The sequence below is a fragment of the Triturus cristatus genome, chromosome 2_2 (genome assembly GCF_964204655.1).
Source record: "Triturus cristatus chromosome 2_2, aTriCri1.1, whole genome shotgun sequence".
NCBI classification, from domain to species: Eukaryota; Metazoa; Chordata; class Amphibia; order Caudata; family Salamandridae; genus Triturus; species Triturus cristatus.
The window spans coordinates 751,521,444-751,544,763 of NC_140582.1; the positions used below are offsets into that span (position 1 = coordinate 751,521,444).

Below are 23,320 nucleotides of genomic sequence, written 5' to 3' on the forward strand. Positions count from 1 at the left end.
AGCCCACAGGCTGCGGGTGCATAGGTGTGAACTTGCGTCGGGTTTCGTCGTGGACTACTATGGATGCCTGAAGGAAAGTTGCTGACAGGCAGTCAGTGCAGAGTGTCCGGTGGATCCCAAGGCCGGGATCAAGAAGGAAGGGTACCTGCAAGCAGAAGGGACAGAGTCAAGGTCACTAGCCAATGACCACGTGGAACCAGGCGATGTCGTGAAGATTGCAGGTGAAGGGTGAAGCTTGTCGCTGCAGCCATGGGTACCAGGAGACGTCGAGGACGACCAGGACCAGGAGGCGAGCTGTCCCACGAAGGCTCTTGCTGTCGGCGGCGTCGAAGTCGAACTAGGACTCACCAAGCCTTGGCAAGCGGAACCCACGAAGAACGGAGGACTTGCTTCTGGTGCAGACCAGGAAGGTCTGGGGTGCTTCTCTTTTGCAAAGAAGCGGGAGCCAGTCTGGAGGAGCCAAACTAGCAGTGAAGATTTCAAGGTGTGTCGTCACAAAGGCCGCTAGCCAACGGGCAAGCAACCGGACAGACGCGGCAAGCAGGAAAATGCAGAAGGGCCCCACGCAGGACTCGTGGAGTGTGGGGGGCTGATCTTCGGTGCAGATGGTGCTTGGGGTTGGGGCTTCTCAATCCCCGGTGCACAACTTCGAGGGTGCCTCAGAAGCTGCGCTGGAAGATACTCGCCACTTTTCCCAGGTAGCCGGTCCCACGTCTCTCGTCGCCTCCACGGATCTCAGCTCTGCTGTGGATGTGGATCAGGGTCGGAGAAGTCTGGAAGTCAAGGCTCTGGTAGGGCTCTGCAGTCGGTCCCTCGTAGAACTTCAGCTAAGCAAAGGGTAGTCTTTTGATGGTGCCTGTTTGCACAGGGTAGCCACTCCTTGGCCACAAGGGAGATTCTTCAGTCTTCTTCTTTCGTCGAATGTCGAAGGTCCAGAGTTTCTGTTCAAGTTGCAGGTTCAGGATAATCTAATCTCCTGGGGCCCAGCTACCACACTTATACTAATCTGGGGGGCTGGGTTGCCTGCTAGGTCACGCCTTATGGGTGGGACCTGGGAGGGGGGTGGTTACACCCCCTTCCCTTTGTCCAGTTTCACGCCAGGACTGGGGCTGGAGTGCCTCAGCACAGGTTTGAACTGGACTATGCATGGGACACCTTGTGTGCCCCAGGCATGTCTCATTCCTTTCAGCCCTCCCTGCCCCAATACACTAAAGTCTGTCTGGGGAGGTGCTAGCACCTCCCCAAGCAGGAAACCTATTGTCCAAGCCTCCCTGGCCGGGATCACTCCCAGCAGCAGGAGGTCAGACTCGTGTCTGTGGCAGCAGCATCCATTTTGTGATGCTGAGGCTTTGGTTAGAGTTAAACAGCAAAGTAGGATTTTAACATGTCTCTCCCTCTAGAAGGGAGGAATAATATCCTCATCACCAGAAATGGTATGGGGGTATTATTCCAAAGTGTTAGGCACCTTACACGACATGTTTTGATAAAGCCAAACCATAGTTACCATAACCGTTTAAGATTATAAGGTACTTTAAGAGTATATGGTAGGCTATATCATAGAACAGCTATAAGGACATGGTTCCGAAAGCTGCAGACAGGCTCAGCTCATGCTAGAGCACCATCTCACATGTTACCAAGCACTCTGCCTCCAGGATTGTTAAGGCCTGCCATAGGAGTGGCTGATAGGTACACATGTGTCTATTTTAAGGGTAGATATAGGTATACTATATCTAAGCAAGGGGTGATTACACGACCTTGCCCCAGCTGAGTGATCAGCCAGTTGTGTCCGATTGGAAGGCCAGACCAGGGTTGGCATAATACATGCTGCAGCCCCTGGGAGGCCTAGGGTACACCTATGCCCTGGGTACCTAGGGTACACTGTACAGGGTCCAGTAAGGTGATCCTTACCAATTGTGTATGTACCTAGGGTACATGGAGTCCATTTTAAAGAGAGAGCAGACAGCCTGAGACCCTGAATGGCAGGATCTCAGGCCAACTAAGTCGAAAAACCAGCTAGACACTAGGCAAAAAGTTGGGGGTAACCATAGTCAGATATCCACCTTCCTACACTTAACACTTCTTCTGGATAGGCCTTAAGGCTGCTCTCCACAGCTACCACTTTGAGAGCTTTCTATGGTCATCAAAGACCACTAAAATCACCACAAGGATTGTCTGGATTAGTGCAAGGTGCATCACTTAAGTAAGTTAGCACACCAAATACAAAGCCAGCCTCCTACAGGTAGTCAACAGGGCCTTCCTGCTTGATGACAGGATGTCTTTTGGCGAAGTCGTCGTTGCTAGTGAGACCAAGATATTCATGAGATCGTTGATAACGATGTCATAGGTCAATACCATTGACGGGAGGCAGTTGGTGATAACTTCATCAATGACAAATTTGACAGGCAGGTTGAGAGGGCTACAGAATTAAGTTTTTTGCTATTTTCAGGTCTTGCCTGAGCCAGCGCGCATGTTCTGCTCTGCGAGGCTTCTAGTAAGGACTTCTAAATCGGACCATACGCTCGTGCATGTGTTTTGTTTTTGCTCACACGCTATTGGCCTTTGCGTGCATCTTTCTAAGAAAGACAGTACGCAATTGGCTAAAGGCAGGTGCATGTCCTGCCTTCTCTCTTCCCTGGCCTAGGGAGCTCGGGAGCAAGCAGCGGCCCCGCACTGTGCCTGCTGCATTGCTTAAATTCTTTGCAGTGTGCGCGCGCACACCACTCGGGGGCTCTCCTTTTGTAGCGCTTCCTCTTGTGTTCTTTGCTGTCTTTGCTTACGATAAGCTATCATGTCGCTCTGTCTCTAACTTTACTCATATACGGCGACCCCGCGCCTGCCTCTGAGTCCGATACATTTAACATGGGCACACAGGGAGAGGATGCGACATCACGGCCAGAACTGCCGACTTTGGCTCTGGGGAACAAGGTTCGAGCCTGGGCGTCGGTTCAGCATCGTGAGATTGTAGACAAATCACTTAATCTCCCCGTATCTACAAAAATGAAAGAGTTCTTGTTAAACGTAACTGGTGCCCATGTAAAGCGCTCCAATCTCTTCGGGTTGAGTTTGTGCTATATAATTCTACACACAAACAAAAATCTATCAGTTTCTCTCTTCCTTTGCAGTGGCCCATGACAGGCATGTTTTAAAAGTATGTCTTTAAGATTTTTAGCTGCAAGTGCAGAGCAATCCTTCCGTTTTGAAGTGTCGCCATGGCATTGGTTTCAGGACCTCGTTTAAGCGATGCTGCTGCTTTTTTGTTTTAAGACTCACTCAAATCGATGGAGACATGCTGCGTCTCTGAGGAGGCAGGAAGGCTGCGAAGTAATTCAGAGGGGAAATGCAGCCATAATTCACATTTAGAGGGTGTGAGAAGTTGGCCTGATATATGATGTCACTAGTTCTAGTGTACACCTTGTATCAGTCCAAACAACCCTTATGGTGATTGGTTGTAAAGCCAACCTTCTACACCAGCTATCCTAGTGGCAGCATGGACAAGAGCAGTCTTAGGCTAAACTCTGTATGGCATGTGAAGCCAGCTGTTATACCATTTGTAATCCCTTGAATACCAAATGAAAGGACACCACAACAGATATATATAAAAATAGAATGTATTTATTCTTGTCAAAATACCCTCAGCAATCTTTATGAGATTCGAGGTAAGTACAACACAGTCTTATTTAAGCATACATTAAGTCACACAGGTAAGTAATACAGTTAGGCCCTAGGGGCCACGCAAACCATATACTAAGTAAGTGGTATAAGAACCACTGTCACGAACACAGGATAGGCCTAGGGAATCGCTGGGGCTACACTATACTACCAAAGGTTAGGAAGTGGGAGGCCCACGGGATTTAGGTGCAGAGTGGAAACACTCACGCGTAATGCGTAACAGTCGATAGAAATAGTAGTTATTAGAAATTAAGAGTTTTAGGACACTTCTGGAGTAACTAGGAAGTAGAGATTTGGAAACTAGACCCTAGGATAGTCAATATCCCTGTGAGCACCGGAGTACTCAAGTTACCTAGCCCACGGGCTGCAGGTGCATAGGTGTGAACTTGCGTCGGGTTTCGTCGTTGACTCCTATGGATGCCTGAAGGAAAGTTGCTGACAGGCAGTCAGTGAAGAGTGTCCGGTGGATCCCAAGGTTGGAATCAAGAAGGAAGGATACCTGCAAGCAGAAGGGACAGAGTCTAGGTCACCAGCCAGGAAGGAACCAGGCGGTGTCGTGAAGATGCAGGTGAAGAGGTGAAGCTTGTCGCAGCAGCCACGGGTACCAGGAGGCGTCGAGGACGACCAGGACCAGGAGATGAGCTGTCCCACGAAGGCTCTTGCTGTCGGCGGCGTCGATGTCGAGCTAGGACCCAACATGCCTTGGCAAGCGGAACCCACGCAGGATGGAGGACTTGCTTCTGGTGCAGACCAGGAAGGTCTGGGGTGCTTCTCTTTCACAGAGGAGTGAGTGCCAGTCTGGAGGAGCCGGACCAGCAAGATAAAATCAAAGGTTCGTCGTCGCAGAGGTCGCTAGCCAACGGGCCAGCAACCGGACAACACGTCGAGCAACTCAGGTGCAGAAGGGCCCCACGCAGAACACGTGAAGTGTGGGGAGCTGATCTTCTTTGCAGATGGTGCTCGGGATTGGGGCTTCTCAGTTCCCCAAGCACAGCCTCGAGGAAGCCTCAGAAGTCGCGCTAGTCAGTTACTAGCCACTTTTCCCAAGTCGCTGGTCCCACGTCCCTCGTCGCCTCCACGGGTCTCAGCTTTGCTGTCGATGTGGATCTGGTTCAGAGGTGTTTGGAAGTCACGGCGCTGGTCAGTCTCTGCAGTCGTCCCTCGTAGGATTCAGTCGCAAAGCAAGCAGCGGTCGCTGGATGGTGCCTGGTTGCTCAGGGTGGTCACTCCTTGGCCACAAGGGAGATTTCTTCAGTCTTCTTCCTGAGGTCGAATGTCGAAGGTCCAGAGTTTCTGTTCAAGTTGCAGATTCAGGATAATCTAATTCTGCAGGGCTCAGCTACCTACTGATATACTAGGCTAGTGGTCTGGGCTACCTGCAAGGTCCCTCCTATGGGTGGGACCAGGAAGGGGGGTGGCTACACCCCCTTTCCTTTGTCCAGTTTTGCGCCAGAGCTGGGGCTGGAGTGCCCCAGCACCGGTTTCAACTGGACTATGCATGGAGCACCTTGTGTGCCCCAGGCATGTCTCATTCCATTCAGCCCTCCCTGCCCCAATACACTAAAGTCTGTCTGGGGAGGTGCTAGCACTGGTGCCAAAAAATCTAGGGCCTGAAAGGGAGAACATTAACCCTAGATGTCGGTTCACAGAACGGGGAGGCTGGGTGGGTCGGTGAGGAATCTAACTAACTAATGTTTCTCACAGATACATCATTACCGAAGGTAAGAAACTTGTTCATCTGAAAGAAACACGTTAGTTAGATTCCTCACCTTAGAATAGATACCCCAGCAATACCAACCCCCGTGGTGGGTCTGCGAACCAAGATCACACCAGAAAGTCCTGGAGAACAGAACGACCAAAGTGGCCATCCCTCCGGACTTGGCTGTCCAGGCAGTAATGTCTCGCAAACGTGTGCAGCGAAGCCCACGTCGCCGCCTGACAGATGTCTTGCAAGGGGACTCCCCGTCCCAGTGCAGTCGTGGCCGCTGTGGGCCGAGTAGAATGGGCCCGTAGCCCAACAGGAAGAACCTTTTTCGCCAAAGAATAGCAGGTCTTAATACACAACACGAGCCACCGAGAGATGGTCCGCTTGTGTACAGCTTTACCCTTCTTAGCCCCTACGTATCCAACAAAAAGTTGGTCGTCCACCCGGAACTGTCTTGTGCGGTCCAAATAAAAGGATAGCGCACGTTTTGGGTCCAGACGGTGGAGCCTCTCTTCATCTTTTGAAGGATGCGGAGGCGGAAAGAAGGTGGGCAGCGTGACAGATTGCCCGATGTGAAAGGGAATCACGACTTTAGGCAGGAAAGAAGGACGTGTCCGGAGGACAACTTTGTCCGGATGAACTGAAAGGAAGGGAGGCTTGGATGACAAAGCCTGGAGCTCACTCACCCGCCTAGCGGAGGTGATTGCAACCAAGAAAGCAGTTTTCAAAGTCAAAAGACGGATGGGACAGTTATGAAGGGGCTCAAAGGGAGCGCACATCAGAAAAGTGAGAACAAGGTTCAAGTCCCACTGAGGCATTACGAAAGGAACAGGAGGGTACATATGAGTAATGCCCTTGAGAAAGCGTGAAACAACAGGGGACTTGAAAAGAGAAGGCTGATCAGGAAGATGAAGGAAGGCGGAGATAGCAGCAAGATAACCTTTCAAGGTGCCCAGATCAGAGCCCTGCTGGGCCAAAGAAAGAAGAAAGAGGAGAACCTCAGAAAGAGGGGCAGAAAGGGGATCCACAGCCTTTGCTGTGCCCCATGCCACAAATTTGTTCCACCGGCAGGCGTATACCGTCTTTGTGGAGGGACGCCTGGCTGCCAGAATGACATCACAGACTTCAGGAGGCAAGTCAAATGGCATCAACTGCCGCCGCTCAATCTCCACGCATGTAGGTGGAGGCTGGACAGGTTCGGATGGAGGACCGTCCCCTGCTGCTGCGACAGAAGATCCTCCTGAAGAGGTAGTCGTATCGGGGGATCGATGGACATACTGAGTAGCTCGGGATACCAGTACCTTCGTGCCCAATCCGGAGCCACCAAGATGACTTGGGCCCGGTCGCGCCTGATCTTCTTCAGCACTCTGGGCAGAAGTGGTAAAGGCGGAAAGGCGTACAACAGACCGCAACTCCACTCGCGACTAAAAGCGTCTCCGAGCGAGTGCCGCCTTGAAAACTCCAACGCGCAGAACTGCTGACATTACGCGTTCTCTTCGGTGGCGAATAGATCTAACCAAGGCTCTCCCCACTACAGAAAGAGACCTTGCGCCACGTCCGAGTTCAGACGCCATTCGTGATCCATCACGCACCGGCGGCTAAGTTCGTCCGCTCTGGCGTTCAGAGAGCCCGCCAGATGTTGAACCACTAGGGTGATGCCCTGGTGTTCCAGCCATGTCCAGAGGCGCAGGGCCTCCTGACAAAGGGTCCACGACCCCACCCCGCCCTGTTTGTTGCAATACCACATGGCGGTGGTGTTGTCTGTGAACACCTGCACGACACTTCCCCGGACAGAGGGAAGGAAGGCTTTCAGTGCAAGTCGGATCGCCCTCAGCTCCAAAAGATTGATATGGAGCCGAGTCTCCGCTGGAGACCAGAGTCCTCTGCTCTCCGCCTCTCCCATATGGCCCCCCATCCCAGGAGGGACGCATCCGTCACAACCACGTGCTCCCGTTGGGGAAGGGAGAGGGATCTGCCACTGACCCAATCGCGATTCGTGAGCCACCACTGCAGCTGGTTCGCAGTGCCCTCCGAGATGAAGACGTTGTCGGACAGGTTGCCTTGATGCTGGACCCACTGAAACTTCAGGTCCCACTGCAGAGCCCGCATCCGCCATCTGGCGTGAGGTACTAACAGGATGCAGGAGGCCATCGGCCCCAGAAGCCGCAGCACCAACCTGACTGAAATCCAGGACAGAGGCCGGAAGATGGGAATCGGGGCTCGAATGTCCAGGAACCGCTGTTCCGGCGGATAGACCCGGAACTGCGCCGAATCGAGAACCGCCCCTATGAAAAGGAGCTTTTGGGAGGGACTCCGGTGCGACTTCGGCAAATTGATGGAGAACCCCAGCGAATGCAGGAGGTCTGCCGTAGTCTGGAGGTGGGAGACGACTTGCTGGGGCGAGCCCGCCTTAAACAGCCAGTCGTCGAGATAGGGGAAGACTGGGACCCCTGATCTGCGCAGATGAGCTGCGACCACCGCCAACACTTTCGTGAACACTCGAGGGGCACTGGTAAGGCCGAATGGGAGCACGGTGAACTGAAAGTGCTCATGACCCACCGTGAACCGCAGGTAACGCCGGTGGGCCGGCAGGACGGGGATGTGGAAATAAGCGTCCTGCAAGTCCAACGCTACCATCCAGTCTCCAGGGTCTAGGGCAGCAAGAACCTGAGCCAAAGTAAGCATCTTGAACCGTTCCTTCCGGAGGAAGGCGTTCACGCTTCTGAGATCCAAGATCAGGCTTAGGCCCCCTTTGCCCTTCTTGGGAACCAGAAAGTAGTGGGAATAGCAACCACGACCTACTTTTGGACCAGGAACGCGCTCGACGGGCTCTTTGGCCAAGAGGGCCGAAACCTCCTCCCGGAGAAGATGCAAATGATCCCCCGACATACGGTGGTTCTGCGGTGGCATGGCTGGAGGGGTCGTCTCGAAGGGGAGGGAGTAGCCCCTTCGGACGATTTGCAGCACCCACCTGTCCGAAGTGATGGAGCGCCAGTGGAGCAGGTGATGGCGAACTCTGCCCCCCACTGGCGTTGAATGGGCCTGAAAGCTCGGACTAGGAGGACTTTGAGGTGGATGCTGCCGGGGTGGATGTGGACTGACCGGCACGTTGTCCTCCAGAACCGCCTCGGCGGAAACCACGTCCGCGACCAGGTTGGCTCTGCGGACGGGCGGACGTGAGGAGACGCCCCTTCCTTGGCCACGAAAGGGGCGAAAGGCGGACCCAAGGACTTGGCCTTGGCCCGGGAGTCCTTGAACCGGGCCAGCGCCTTCTCGCCAAAAAGGCGAGTGCCATCGAAGGGCATGTCCATGAGGGAGCTTTGGACATCCCCTGAAAACGACGTGGACCTCAGCCAGGCGTGACGCCGAAGCGCCACCGTGGCGGAAATGGCCCGACCCAGCGAGTCCGTGGTGTCTAGTCCACATCTAATGGCGTGCCGCGCTGCATCTCGCCCGTTAGCAAGTGCTTGGGTGAGTCGCTCCCGGGCCTCCTCCGGGCACAAGGGCAGCACGTCCTCCACCGCATCCCACAGCGAGTGGGAGTAACGTCCAAAAGGCAAGCGGTATTTAAAGACCGCAGTCCCAAACTCAGGGACGAGAACAGTTTCTTGCCAAACTGCTCCAACCTCTTGGATTCCCTATCCGGAGGAGCGGACGGGAAGGAGGATTGGGAGGTAGAGGCCTGGATAACCAGGCTCTCGGGGTGGGGTGGTGGGAGAGGAATGTGGGGTCGCCCGGAGCAGGGCGGTGGCGCCGGGCAACGTTCCTGTCCACAGGAGGGACTGTGGAGGGCTTGGACCAAGTGCCCTGGAGAATGTCAATGAGGGCCTCATTAAACTGCAGCAGAGGCTCAGTGGAGCTTGCTGTCGGTTGAAGGACCTCGGTGAGGACGTTAGTCCTCACAGCCACAGCAGGCCTTGCGCAGCACCACAGAAAAGGCTGCACCTTCCTCCGAGGCCACAGTCGGAGGAGAGATGAATCCAGCGTCTGGAGAGGTATCCAAACCGCTGGCGTCCCCAAATTGCTCTGCCCAGTCCTGAGACAATTGGGCCTGTTCGGCCAGAGGGTCCTGAGACCCCTCCCAGTCGCCCTCATCATCCGATTCCTGGTAGACAGGAGGAATGATCGGAGCCGGACGGTGGAGGAAGCGGTCACCCATCGGTGCCGGTAGGGGAGGGGAGTCCGAAGAGCGCGGACGCCGCTTGGACTTCTTAGAGTGTTTTGAGTGACGGGACTTACCCGAAGATCCCGACGAGCGATGTCGATGGCTGCGGCTCCGCGAGCGGTCCTTGGACCTCCTCCTGGACCGGGACCGAGAGCGACGGGGAGCCGAGTGTCGAAGCTCGAGTAGCTTACGGGACCGCTCCCGCCTAGTTTTCGACGTCAAGGCCTGACAGTCGGGGCACGACTCCGCGTCATGGTCGGCCCCCAGGCAGTACAGGCACCGTCGATGGTGATACGTTACCGACATCAGTCGGTGACAGGCGTCACAATGCTTGAATCCAGGCATCCTACCGGCACCAGATGTCAAATCGACTAACCAAAAGAGGTCAAAAAGTTAGTCAAAAAGTGACTAGGGGTAAGCTCTTCCCAGATCGGCGCTTACTGGCGTGGAAAAAAGAAGAACTGACGTCAGCGCGCGAGGGCGGCGTCTAAGTACTCCGACGACGTCATTCCGGCGCACGACGCCAACGACGGACGCGGAGCCGCAGACGACGCCTAGCGACGCGCAAGGGGTATTGCTACAAAAATCTTTCCGGATACAGCCTGACGCCTGGGGATATTCTAAGGTGAGGAATCTAACTAACGTGTTTCTTTCAGATACATGCTGCAGCCCCTGTTAGGCCTAGGGTACACCTATGCCCTGGGTACCTAGGGTACACTGTACAGGGTCCAATAGGGTGATCCTTACCAATTGGGTATGTACCTAGGGTACATGGAGTCCATTTTAAAGAGAGAGCAGACAGCCTGAGACCCTGAATGGCAGGATCTCAGGCCAACTAAATCGAAAAACCAGCTAGACACTAGGCAAAAAGTTGGGGGTAACCATAGTCAGATATTCACCTTCCTACAGAGGGTATCCCACACTAGAATTATTTTATCTGACACCTGATCCTGGCATTGGTAACACATGGTTTTCCGTATATAAAATTCCTGCACGTTCTCTAGACGGAAAGCGCTCTACTCCTTTCTGATCACAGAAAGGTCTCAGGTCTCCTCATTGACTTGCATAGTGCCTTGCCTGGGCCTTTTTCATTCTAAAATGTCTGGTTGCCCTCCCCACACCAACAATGTTGAAAGTTACGTCCATAGTTATTAGAGCCACTTAGCAAGATTCTTCCCACTTCTTACATGGCTTAAAGGGTTAAAACTAGCGTTACCACCGTACTTGGTTTACTTTAACTATTAGTGATGGCTCAACAAAGCAGCACTAGAACTCATTTGAAGTTTTCCACTGGCAATAGCTGCCTGTCTTAAGTATGTATAGATAAAGGTTAAAAATAATGTTCATGCCATTGGAAAACCAGCGAAGCAGCCATCATAAGGAAAGCTGATTCTTGGGACAAGCTCCAGGGTATGGCCGTAATTAATGATGTTTAATACCCAACGGTCTGATGTTATGTGTTGCCAGTTGTGGAGGAAATATGAAACTCTGCCTCCCACTGATGACACAGGAGGAGAGGGGGCAATAGTCAGAGCCAGCAAGCCGCTATTGGCGCTTAGAGTTGTTTCTGCACTGCCGACCCTGCCTTTCTCTATTGTTATAGCGAGAGAAAGAAGAAGAAGATTCTGCCGTTGGTTATAATTCGGCTTGTAGGATTGAGACTGGGAACCATACGAGGAGTACCATTGTTGTTGGTAACCTCCCCTATATGAAGGGTCACCTCTCCCCTCGCGCCTCGGAATGGGAACTTGAGGTACTGCAGAGTCCCTAAGGATTTTGCTGTTTCTGTATCCTTCTTAATATCTTGGAGCGCATCATCTATATGTTTTCCAAACAGCGCTTCCCCATCAAAAGGCAGATCCAAGATGTTATTCTGGACTTCCGGGCGGAACCAAGTGGCCCGCAACCAGCCCTGTTGGCGAAGGACAGCTGCTCCAGCAAGGAGCGAAAGGCAGTCTTTGCAATATTCATTGCACAATAAATGATTTCTGCCGATGTTATCTCGCCTCCTGGAGAAACTTTAGCTTCTTTCTTTCCTTCTTTCAGCAACTGATCTGGCGATCGTATCGTTCAAGTATAGCTAAAGAATTAGCTGCTCTGACCAGCAGGCTGGACATAGAAGAAAATCTTTTGCCCACATTATCCATGCGCCTGCCTTCTTTATCTGGAGGAGCAGTAAGGGGAGCTGAAGGATTTCTAGATTTCCTCTGAGCGGCCTGCGAGATGAGTCCTGCTTAGGCTGGCTGGTTAAACAGGCTGGGCTACCTTCCGGAGCCTTATATTTCTTTTCCAGACGAGGTAAAACTGGAATGACCGTGGCTGAGTTTTGCACTGCCTTTAAGCCTTCCTCCCAAACACGGTCCACAATTGGAATTGACCAGACCGATTTCTTATAAGGTTCCTTAAAATCATAACGGAAGCACTCAGATTTCCCCTTGGTCATGGGCAGGTCGAACCTTTTGGCAGCCCTCTCCATTAAGTTATGAAAACCCCCTATATCCACAGGGGGGGAAAGCAACAGGTGCTGGAGCAGGAGAAGCTGGATCCGGAATAACAGTCATCCCACTCTACATCTGGATCCGGGATTGTGACATTGCCTTGGTCGTTGTCAGAGGTGTCATCCTGGACAGGAGGCGCAAACGGTGGAACATCCTGCGCTTCCAGCATTGCCTGAGGCTGTGGTAATTGAGGTAATTGAGGGGCCACGGGACTATCAGGAGGAACAGCCGTTAACGGCACTCCTACTGGAACAGGGGGCTGCGTTGCAAATCTTTTCCTGTAATCCAAGAGCATAGCTTGTAAGTCTGTTAGCAAGGAGGAGGGCATTTGGACCATATCCTCATCCGATTCCTCTTCTTCGAGGAGAAGTGCAGGAGGTAAAGGAGTCACCCTCCCTGGCGAAGTCATCTCCGGTGTGATTTGACGTTTGAGAAAAATCGTCCCTGATGGGACCGTCAACGGGACTATCGACGTCAAAGAAAGAATAGTTGACGAATAAATCGCCGACGCAGTAGTCGACGTTGTTGGCATCGTCACACTCGTCATCGACGTCATCGTCGACACCATCGTCGACGATACAAATACCACCGGTGTTGAACTCATCGACACAGAGCCCTGTGTCAGTACCGGTGACGAGGAAAACACCTTCGACGGGGTGAAAGATGAAGAAGACTGTGCCTTATGCTTTTTTGTCGACGGAATCTATGACTGCGTCGTCGACGAGTGAGGTTTTTTTTTTTATGATTTCACCTCAGAAGTCAATGATGATGGCTTTTTGAAGGTCTTTGAAGCCGCAGAATGAGACGTTGGAGGAACAGAACTGGAGTTCCTCTCAAGACCTACTCCTTTTGATAGTCCTTCCCTCTCCTTTACACCTTGGTGAGGAGATTCAACAGGACTAAGCCCTTCAGACCTATCAGAGAACTTTTACAAGGCCTTACCAGGGCGTTTCTCAGAAGGTGAAGGAGAAGCTCTACCCCTTTTTACAGACCTTCTGGAAGAGGTCGCAGAAGATGTTTTGTCGCTGTCACTGGACACTGGCTACTTTTTGGACTTCAGCTTCTGGAGCCAGGTCAAAAGACGCCCTCCACGATCACGCAAAGTCTTGGTAGAAAAAGTGCGGCATACCTTACAGTCTGCAGCCTTATGGTCTGGGTCAGACAGTAAGTACAGTCCTTATGCTCATCTTCAACGTATAACCTCTTCTTAGCACAGGTAGCACATGCTTTAAAGAGGGCCTTCTTCTCTTTATCCGACATCCTGAAGAAATTGAAGAAAAAACTGCTGAAAATGTTGTAGAATCCAATTTCTAGGAAAAAATCTCTCAGGAGGGTTCTAGGGGGTGAGGCTAATCTGATTGGTTGTTCTTTTGTTTGGTCTCTTTTACAAAAAGAGGTGGATTGGTTGCAAAACAAGAATGGTTCTGTTTTGGTACTGGTTTCTATTACTATTTTATGTATACCGGGGACTCCCATTCCGACGACGGGGAATGATACAAGCATGGGAATCTATGAAAGTTTCAATACTGGAGTAAGTAATGGCATCAGTTTCATTGGTGAAGAATGGGGTGCTCCTCGGATGTCTTAATGTGATGCAGGTGCTATGGTTCTCTTCTTTCTGCAGGGAACATCATCAGCCCCTGTTAAAACTAGCCTGGCAGGGAAGAAGAGCTAAGTAAAGTTGCCTTACAAGAAACACCATAATTGAGTCAGGAGAAGGTGGCACACATTGTTCTTGCATCCAGGTATTACCCTTGTTAGTACCCAGCCTGATCAGCCTACTGGAACTAATTTGTTATAGGACAGTAAGGAAAAATAACAAAAACCTGTTCGTGTAAGAACACTCTCTGTGGGTATAAGTAGGCTTTAGAAAAATGAGTACAATCGATAGCGGGACATTGTAGGAACATGAGCAGTGTCTATGGCGGGGATCAATTGCTCACTTCCAAAAAGCACAAGCCGTATTTTTGTTCAAAAGGTGCAAATTTTACAGTGTGATAAACTTACAAAAACAGCAGGTTAAATCTGGCCTACCTTTCCAGGTATGGAAGAAGGTACTGCAACACTGAAATATATATTACTCGCTAAGGAAGGTAGGTGAAAACTGCACATTGGAGGCAGAAAGAACCCTCCCCGTCCAAATAAAACTCAAAGTGAAACACAAACGGTACACAGACGGCACAGATGATCACTGAGATAGAATAGACTAGGGCCTATAATAATATCAAGATGGTCTCCAGATATGCTTGGTTCAAATTGGTCAAGTTTAATATTTTACACTAATTATTAGATTATGACAAACCTTGGAAAGATATACCCCAATCGAATGATGAATTCCCAGACTTGGCTTTATGTATTTAATTTTGTTTTTTTATAAGTCTAATACTTTCATAAATAAATTCAATTTCGAATTGGAAGATTCCTTAAAAAAATTATAACTGGGTAAAATCACTGCTTTTAGATGAGTATTAATACTTTTTTCACCCTTAATTCACACAGGCACAGGATGACTTACTGAGGGTTGATAGGTTTAAACATCTCCACCGTACAGAAAAGAGTATACAAACTGAAGGCTCATACGCAACAGAAAATGGAGAAAGAGCACATACAGTTATTTGTTACAGTGATTTGCATGAAGAAATTCATGATATTTTAAATGCTGGTGGAAGAACTTTGAATACTATGTAAATTTCAAGATTTAAAGATCAAATTTGTATTAGAAAAGCACACAGAAGAGCAGAGGTAAAAAACATGCAATATCAAGTGAAACAAAAACACTACATTGTAAAATCATACCCAATGATGACGCCATATTTAAAGTCCTTATATTTGCAGCAGTTCGGTTGTTTATTTCACAATCTGTGTTGAGAGGCCTTCCATCTCGGTTATTAGTTGCACATTGGGCATTAGAATTGCTGTTCACTTCAACCCAGCTACCAAATCTTTGAGGATTTCTAAAGAAAAATCATACAAATCAGGTCAGCTATACGTTGTGTAATAAGCTTACTTTCCAATTTTATTGCACTTTAATATAATATAACCTTTCACAAATCTATATATATATATATATATATATATATATATATATATATATATATACACACACATGATAAATAGCAATACAAGGAACGCAATGAAGTGAGCTAATGTAGAATGTATTGACTGCAACAAGGAAGAAGAAGCACTATAGAATGCAGCTCAAGAAATGACAATACAATGTAATGTTATCTTTGTAAAGTGTTCTAAAGTCAAAACGTCGTGGAAATATCTGGTTAAAACAAAGTAAGGTACTGAGGTATAATAGCATGGTAAGATAAAAAGATACAACATTCCTAAAAGAACGCAGTCACATAAATGTATTTAATTTATTAATTTATAAAGCCCATGCACACACTCTCCAGCATGATGGTGATAAGAATATAACAGCAGCAAGCCAACAAAAAAAGAGAGGATACAATAATGAAGTAAAAATAAGGTGTTCATGTTTGATTTAATACCAGGTAGTTGGGAAAGGATGAAGATGAATGAAAGTAAGGATGTTACAGACTCTTTCCAGAGGTGAGTTGGAGAGTTGGTCTGAAGAAAGGACGACCTGAGGAAGAGGTCCAGGATGGAAATCTCATTATTGACAAAAGAGAAGATTTTCAACATGAGAATTTAGATCGGGACTGGGAGGTTGCTCTCCCTCTAAAAAACTGTCTATAGTTCTTTTGGATGATCTAGAAAGTAATTCCTGTCTTAGACAGGGGCTCTTAGTTGAATGTCTTCTTGGAGTTCTAGAAGGACAACTCTGTGTGTGATGACTCCTTTCACTTGCAAGTCTTACAGGAGCAAAAGGGAGGAGTTGGTGGGATAGCCCTGGAGGAAGCCAAGGAGATGCTAAAGACACTTAAGTAGCTGGGGTGCCAGAGGAAAAAGCGATACCAAAGGGGATGATGGATGGAGCGTTGGAGCAAATTAAACACTCACCCCCAGTCAACTGATCTGGGTTTAATCCATCTTCATTCTTTAGCTCACTCCACCGCCCCAGTTCAGACATGGCCATATACAAATCAGTCTGACCCTGTGCCTCATGGGAACAGTTCAGCCCGAACTGCCAAGCCATGTATTCCCTGGACCGGAAACAAGCATCCTGGGACCGGTTTCGGGTTCATAACTCTCATTAGCCAGGCTATCTTGAATCCAGTGGCAAAGTGAGCAAGGGACCCACATCTGGGCATACCCTGCCAACTTAGGGCGAACAAAGCGATACCAATGGGGATGATGGACGGTGCGTTTAAGCAAATCAAACACTCACCCCCAGTCAACTGATCTGGGTTTAATCCATCTTCATTCTTTCGCTCACTCCACCACCCTAGTTCAGACATGGCCATATGCAAATCAGTCTGACCCTGTGCCTCATGGGAACAGTTCAGCCCGAACTGCCAAGCCATGTATTCCCTGGACCGGAAACAAGCATCCTGGGACCGGTTTCGGGTTCATAACTCTCATCAGCCAGGCTATCTTGAATCCAGGGAAAGTGAGCAAGGGATTTGCATATGGCTGGGTTCAAACTGGAACGGTATGGTGAGCAAAAAAAACGATGGATTTTAAGCCCAGATCTCTGTACTGAGGTGAATGCATGACATTGTTCTGCATTCTGTCGATCAACTCTTTTTGCATTTGTCACCCCGAGAGGAAAAAAGCAGAGATTTTGAACTCCTTACTGATCATCTGCATAAAAAATTTACCTCAGGAGAAATCTCTTGTAAAGGGGAATAGGTTCAATAGTACACAAAGTCTGATATCAGAGGTACATTCCTTTTTCTAGCTCCGTAAGTCAATGCACAGTAATGTGGGATGATAGTGATGTTGGTCTTAACGTCGCACAAGGGATCAACAGCGTATATTTGGCGGCTGTCAACATCTGAGGTGGTTTCGAAGTTCCTGGATGCTTCAACGTCAATGGTTCCAGTAGGCTGATGAGGCAGTTCATTTCTTTTAAGGACCACAAACCCTGGATTTGAAGGCCATTCATATGTGCACCCCAACCAGTAATATTGACTTCACTGGTCTTAAAGACATTCCAGTAGCAGTCTCCTATGGAGCTCACTAGAGAAGACACTTGCCTTTTCGTTAGATGTGAATCTACAGCACTACATGCAACAAACAAATGCTTACAGTCAAAATTACACTATCGGTCTGTAGTATGTGTGGCTGTAGATGCACATGCTCTGCAATGCATTTACTCCCGTAAGCAGTGGCTAGCCAGTGGATAGTGCAGAGTTCTGACACAGAGGCCGGAGGACAGTTTGACCAACTCAAGCTTGTTGTCCAGTACGAATGTACACAATAACAGTCTGATTACCAAATTTTCCTGGAGCGGAGGAAGGGCCCGCATGGCTCTGACTGCTTGCCGGATTCCCTCCTATGATGGGGGTATGGGGATGACGCACTTGTATCTGTATTTCTTGGCGGTACGTCTCTTGGTAGTCCACGACTGGTTCAATGGGGGCTGGTCTGATCCAGCCTACAGGCTTGAACTGAGCGAACTAGGTCTTACTAACATCCAGGCCATGATGTAAGGGGGGCCCATTTCAACCCTGCCTGGTGTGAAGCGCTCCGTGTTATTGGCCTGGCGGGCCTCGCTGCGTCACACCGGATGGACATGCAAGCTGACCCAGTGTACTCCAGTCTGGCATGGGGCCTGGCTCTGGGAGGTTAGCGGACTACAGGGGTTTAAAGCTTAGGACCTTATTGGCATCTCACAGCTAGGGGACATATGGGCTAGGGGCTATATGCTGTCCTGCCAGGAGCTCCAAACCCGTTACTCCCTACATTTGTACCAATTCTACAAATATTTTTAGCTAAAGCATGCCCTCCATATGCACATTGCGGACAACACAAGGCTCCCCGAATATAGCCCCACTTAGGCAGGCTCAGACTATGATGGGCGAATTAGGGAAGGGAGGGGTCTCCCGCATTTATCACACCCTAGTTAACAATACCCCCACCTCCTTAGATAAGATGAGGGATCAATGGGTGGAATGGGTGGGCCCCCTCGACGAGGTGGATTGGCGTGATGCCCTCATGGCCCCCAGAACAGTCACCGTCTCTGTCAAACTCAAGCTGATTCAGCTCTACTACCTACATGCAGCGTATCTCACTCCACTGCGCCTTTATCGAGCGGGCTTGCACCCAGATGCGTCATGCGAGAGATGTACTCATGCCCCGGCTGACTTCCTCCACATGGTTTGGTTGTGCCCCCGCTTGGAGCAATTCTGGGGATCTATTGAGGTGGAGCTAACAGAGGTATTGGGCTGGGAGGTTCCTCATGATCCACGTCACTCATTGCTGGGGATCACAGACGGGTCCAGAAACGAAAAGTTATTCTTTAACACAGCTATGATAGTCCTGGTTGATCTCCCACTCGTGGCAGGTTGATTTGAGCCTGCTTAGAGTGTCTGCCTTGATATTCTGATCCCCTGGAAGATGTTCTGCTTTTAGGGATATTCCATTTTGAACAACCCATATTTTTGGGGCTTCCTGAGACCGGGAGAGTGATTTTGTACCTCCCCGTTTGTTGAGATAATGCATCGCTGTTGTGTTGTCTGTCCCGATTAGTACAGCAGACCCAGCTATGCTAATCCCACTGCTCTGAGTTCTAGTAAATTGATGTAAAGTTGCGGTTCCTGTAACTTCCAATGAACACTGACATGGAGGTCTTGAAGAAAGGCTCCCCAACCTCCAGGGATGCATCGGTGGTAATCACCAGTGGAACTGACTCGGTAGGGAAGGAAAGACCCACTGAAATATTCAGTTTTTTGGTCCACCACGCTACTGCTTTTACCATGGCCGGTGTGATCTTCACAATGTCGACGGATCCCTCTGCTTGATGCCATTGGCGATCCAGTTGTTCATGCAACGGACACATTTTCAATCGGCAGAAAGGAACGAGGGGGGATGCAAGAGGACATAGTTCCTAGTAGTGACTTGTAACGGCGTACTGAAAGACACTTTCTTTTTGAAAACGCCTGGGAAAGAGAGATTAGCCTTGGTTGTCTCTCCATTGAGGGAAACGCCTTGTTTACTGTGGTGTCCAGAATCGCCCCTAAGAACGTGATGTTCCTTGCAGGATGAAGGGATGACTTCTCCGTATTCAAAGTCAGACCCAGCTCGGCAAACAATTCCACGCATGCCGCTGTCGATGACTGAGCTCATGTTCATGAAGGCGCTTTGACTTATCAGTCATCTAGGTAGGGAAACACCTGGTGTCTTGGTTTCCTCAAGAAAGCCGCCACTGGAGCAAGACATTTTGTAAAAATTCTTGGGGCTGATTTGAGGAGGCCGAAAGGCAGTACCTTAAACTGGTAATGGTCTCCTGCTACCACAAACCGAAGATACTGCCTGAGGGAAGGATGAATGGTGATGTGGAAATATGCATCCTGCAGGTCTAAGGTGGTCATATGATCCCCTGGGTTTAAGAGTAGCAGAATGTCTTGGAGGGAAACCATCCGGTAAGATTGCTTCTTGAGATAAGTATTTAGAGATCACAAGTCCAGAATAGGATGCCATTAAAGAATATTCTTTCTGACTAAGAAAAAACTGGAATAAAATCCCCTTCTTCTCTGGGAGACCGGCACCGGTTCTATTGCTCCCTTTTGGAATATTGCCCTTATCTCCCGATGCATCGGCTATAGATGCTTGACCTCTTGGAGGAGTACAAGGGGGGATTTGAAGGAACTATAGAGTATGTCCGAATTGTATTATATTGAGGACCCATCGGTCCGTAGTTATTTTCTGCCAATGATGAAGATGGTACGAAATTCTTCCACCCAGGGTAACTTATGGAGGGAGAGGGATATATGCAGCCAGAACTTGAAGATTGTCATTGTCTTCTGGAGTTGTCCTTTCCTTGACGACCTCCTCTTCCTTTAGGGACAGATCTTGTATAGCCCCCGCCTGTCGTTGACTGTACTGTTGACGGTATGGCTGAGAAGATGTCGAGTAAGAGGGGTATCTGCCCTGTTGGTATCCTCCTCTATATGATGTTTGGCCTTTGCCCCTCGAAAGGGCACCTTCCAGTACTGCAGTGTTCCTAGGGCCTTTGCGGTATCTGTATCCCTTCTTGAAACTTTGCAGTGCATCATCTACATGTTTCCCAAACAAGGCTTCCCCAGCGAGGGAAAGATCCAAGATTTTATTTGGTCTGAAAGCTGTTGTCCTGAGCCATCCAACGCCGCCCCTCCAAGCGATCTGAAGGCCGTGGTCGCGATGTCCATCGCGCAATCAAGGACTTCAGCCGAAGCCCTTTCTCCCTCCTGAAGAATCTTCTTGACCTCTTGTCTACTATCCTCAGGAATCAGGTCTATGTAAGGTGTCAGGTCACACCATATTTGCTATCGTACCTGCCCAGAATGGCAAGGGCATTCGCGGCTTTAACTAGAAGAGCAGACAAGGAAGAAAACCTTTTTCATGCATTATCCAAGCGCCTACCCTCTCTGTCAGGAGACGTTGTAATAGAAGCTGATGGATTTTTTGATTTCTATTGAGCCGCCTGGGATATAACAGAGTCCGGTTTGGGATGGCCCACTAAACAAGCCGGAGCGTCCAAAGGAGCTTTATATTTCTTCTCCAGTCTGGCGAATACCGGTGTGACTGTCGCCAGTGTCAGCATGACCTTCAGGCCTTCTTCCCAAACATGGCTAACGATCAGAATAGCACAAACATATTTCTGGTATGGCTTCTTGAAATCATACAAGAAACACTCCGTCTGGGTAGTTGACATCGGAAGTTCAAACCTCTTCGCAGCTCTTTCCATTAAATTATGGAACCCGCCGATGTCTTCCGGCGGAGAATCAATAGGTGCTGGAGAGGTAGAAGGCGGCGATGTAATAAGGTAATCATCCCATTCCTTGTTAGGGTCCGTTATCTCTCCCTCCTCTTAGTCATCATCTGTGGTGACTGATTCATGTTGAGGTATTGGCTGTGGTGATCTAGGCAAGGGCTCTGGCAGTAACTTCCGGCTTCTAACTGGAGAAGTAGGAAGGGAGCGGAGCAGCTAACGGCACCTCTTAAGAGGCCGGAGTTGGTGGAAACCTCTTTCTGCAATCTGCCAGCATAAACTGCAGATCCATCATTAAGGAAGATGGCATGCCAACCATGTCCTCCTGGTAGCCCTGGCGAAAATTTTGTTGGGGAGGATATCGATACTCTCCGTACTCCTCTTCAAAGTCATCCTCCTGGCACTTTACATTGAATTGTGAGGGACTACTCGCGTAGCCAAAGGGGCCTTCATCCTCCTCCTCCTCCTCCTCCTCCTCCTCTGAATCCTGCTCTTCTACCAGGTGTGATGGCACAAGAGGTGTAATCTTGCTTGGTGAGGTGATTTCTGGCGTAATCCTCCTCTTCCTGGCAACTTTCAGCTTTTCTGGTGTTTTTCCCCTGCATCGACGACGATGGTGTCGTCGGCGATCTCGTCGACGACACCATCGTCGTCGATGCAGCCATTGACACCAACCTCCATGACTTATCCGTCGTCGACAACGTAGTTACGGTCATCGTCGTTGCCGTCGACGATCCAGTCGTCAAAGCTGTTGTCGTCGTTGATCAAGTTGTCGTCAACGCAGTCGTCGATGCTATCGGCGTCGAAACAGTCGTCGACAGAGAGACAACCTTCACAGGAAGTGAAGGCTTCTTCGGTATCAATTTTACCTCAATCTTCGTCGTCGACGACAAAGATTTCTTCGTCGACGATGCACTTTTTGCTGACTTTACCTCAGGAGGCATTGAGGATTGCTTGACTTGGGGGTGATTGTTACGGCTCAGAACTAGTCTTTTTTGTAGGTTTTTCCCCCGAAGCATGCCCCTTTCTCTCCTTTTCTTTAGCTTGAGGAGATTTTGAGGGACTGCGCCCAGAAGACCCTTGAGTGGTCTTTTTGAGGGCCTTCTCAGGACGTTCCTCTGAGGAATGAGCATGAGGAGATTTTTCTCTTTTGAGATCTCCTAGATGAAGAAGAGGATGCCTCATCACTATCACTGGACATAACCTCCTTTCTGGCCTTTAGCTTTTGAAGCCATATCAAAAGCCGCCCATCACAACCTCTCAGGGTTTTACTTGAAAAGGTACGACATACGACAGTCTTTAGCTTGATGGTCCGGATAAAGACAGTAAATACAATCAGCATGAGGGTCGTCATTGTAGATCCTCTTCTTGGAACAAGTGGCACAGGCTCTAAATAAACCCTTTTTCTCCTTTCCAGACATTCTCAGAAGAATTGACTAGTAGGCAGCAATAAAGATTATGAAATCAGATGAAATTCACAGAACAAAGTTCCAAATCTCAAGTAGAAAGAGAAGATTTTGAGCAGAGCTCAAAGGAGACTCCCTAGCACAACATGCGGTAGAAAATCTGAGGGACAAAAGGTTCTCTCAGGAGTGTTCTAGAGGGTGAGAGGTTTTGATTGGTTCAGAGAAAACGTTGGTCTCTTTTACATAATGAGAGTTATGGGTTGCAAAATGGAAATTGGCCTAGGCCTCTTTTTCTGTTCTGTACTTATCTAAGCATTCCTTTTTTATATACCGGGGACTCCCATCTCGACGACGGGGAATGGTTCAGGCATGTGAATCTATGAAAGCTCCAATACTGGAGTAACCAGTATATCACACTTGCAACAGACTTAAAGCTGCAGTTGCATGGGGAAAGTAGATGCATCTTGCCCACTGCGTTGCTCGAAACCAACACATCGCTTCGGCTGCACCACGTATCTTCTATGAACCAGTCCGGATCAAGTTATTTCTGTTCAGCAGGCCCAGGTGGGTCCCTGTATCCGGTTTGTAGTCAATCAGAGTCAGCCTGAACGTTTGACTTTGCCCCGGGTCCAGCGCAACCAGATTATTACATTTAAGTACTACTTTTTGCTTCTATTTGCTATTTTACAGTTTATTCTTTAAAAATTCATATCTCAACTTTTACTTGTTGGGTTTGTGTTGGTTTGTTCTTGTTTTATTTATTACATAGAGTTCTATTATTCTGATCTGGTGTGGATTCATTTTTTGTGGTGTTTTCACTGTTTTAGTGTTGCACAAATATTTTACACATTTCCTCCAAGCTAAGCCAGATTGCTCTGTGCCAAGAAGGTGAGCACAGGTTAATTGACGGTTTGTCTTACTTACCCTGACAAGGATTGTGGTTCCTGCTTGGACAAGGTGCATACCTATGCCAACCAGAAACCCAATTTCTAACAGGCAGCCTTTGTTTGAGTTTCCATACGAGACACTCAACTGGTCTATTTTCTGGAATTC

General features: G+C 49.2%; 1 protein-coding gene across 5 annotated transcripts in view; it reads right to left on the minus strand.

The window, feature by feature from the left end:
• Positions 1-23,320, minus strand: part of PCM1 (pericentriolar material 1) — a 1,275,228-nt gene that overhangs the window by 1,049,241 nt on the left and 202,667 nt on the right. For all 5 annotated transcript variants that reach the window (XM_085641994.1, XM_085641996.1, XM_085641995.1 and 2 more), the window contains exon 12: positions 14,834-14,991. In XM_085641994.1, coding sequence (XP_085498120.1) covers positions 14,834-14,991 — 158 coding nt within the window. The remainder of the gene's footprint in view (positions 1-14,833; positions 14,992-23,320) is intronic.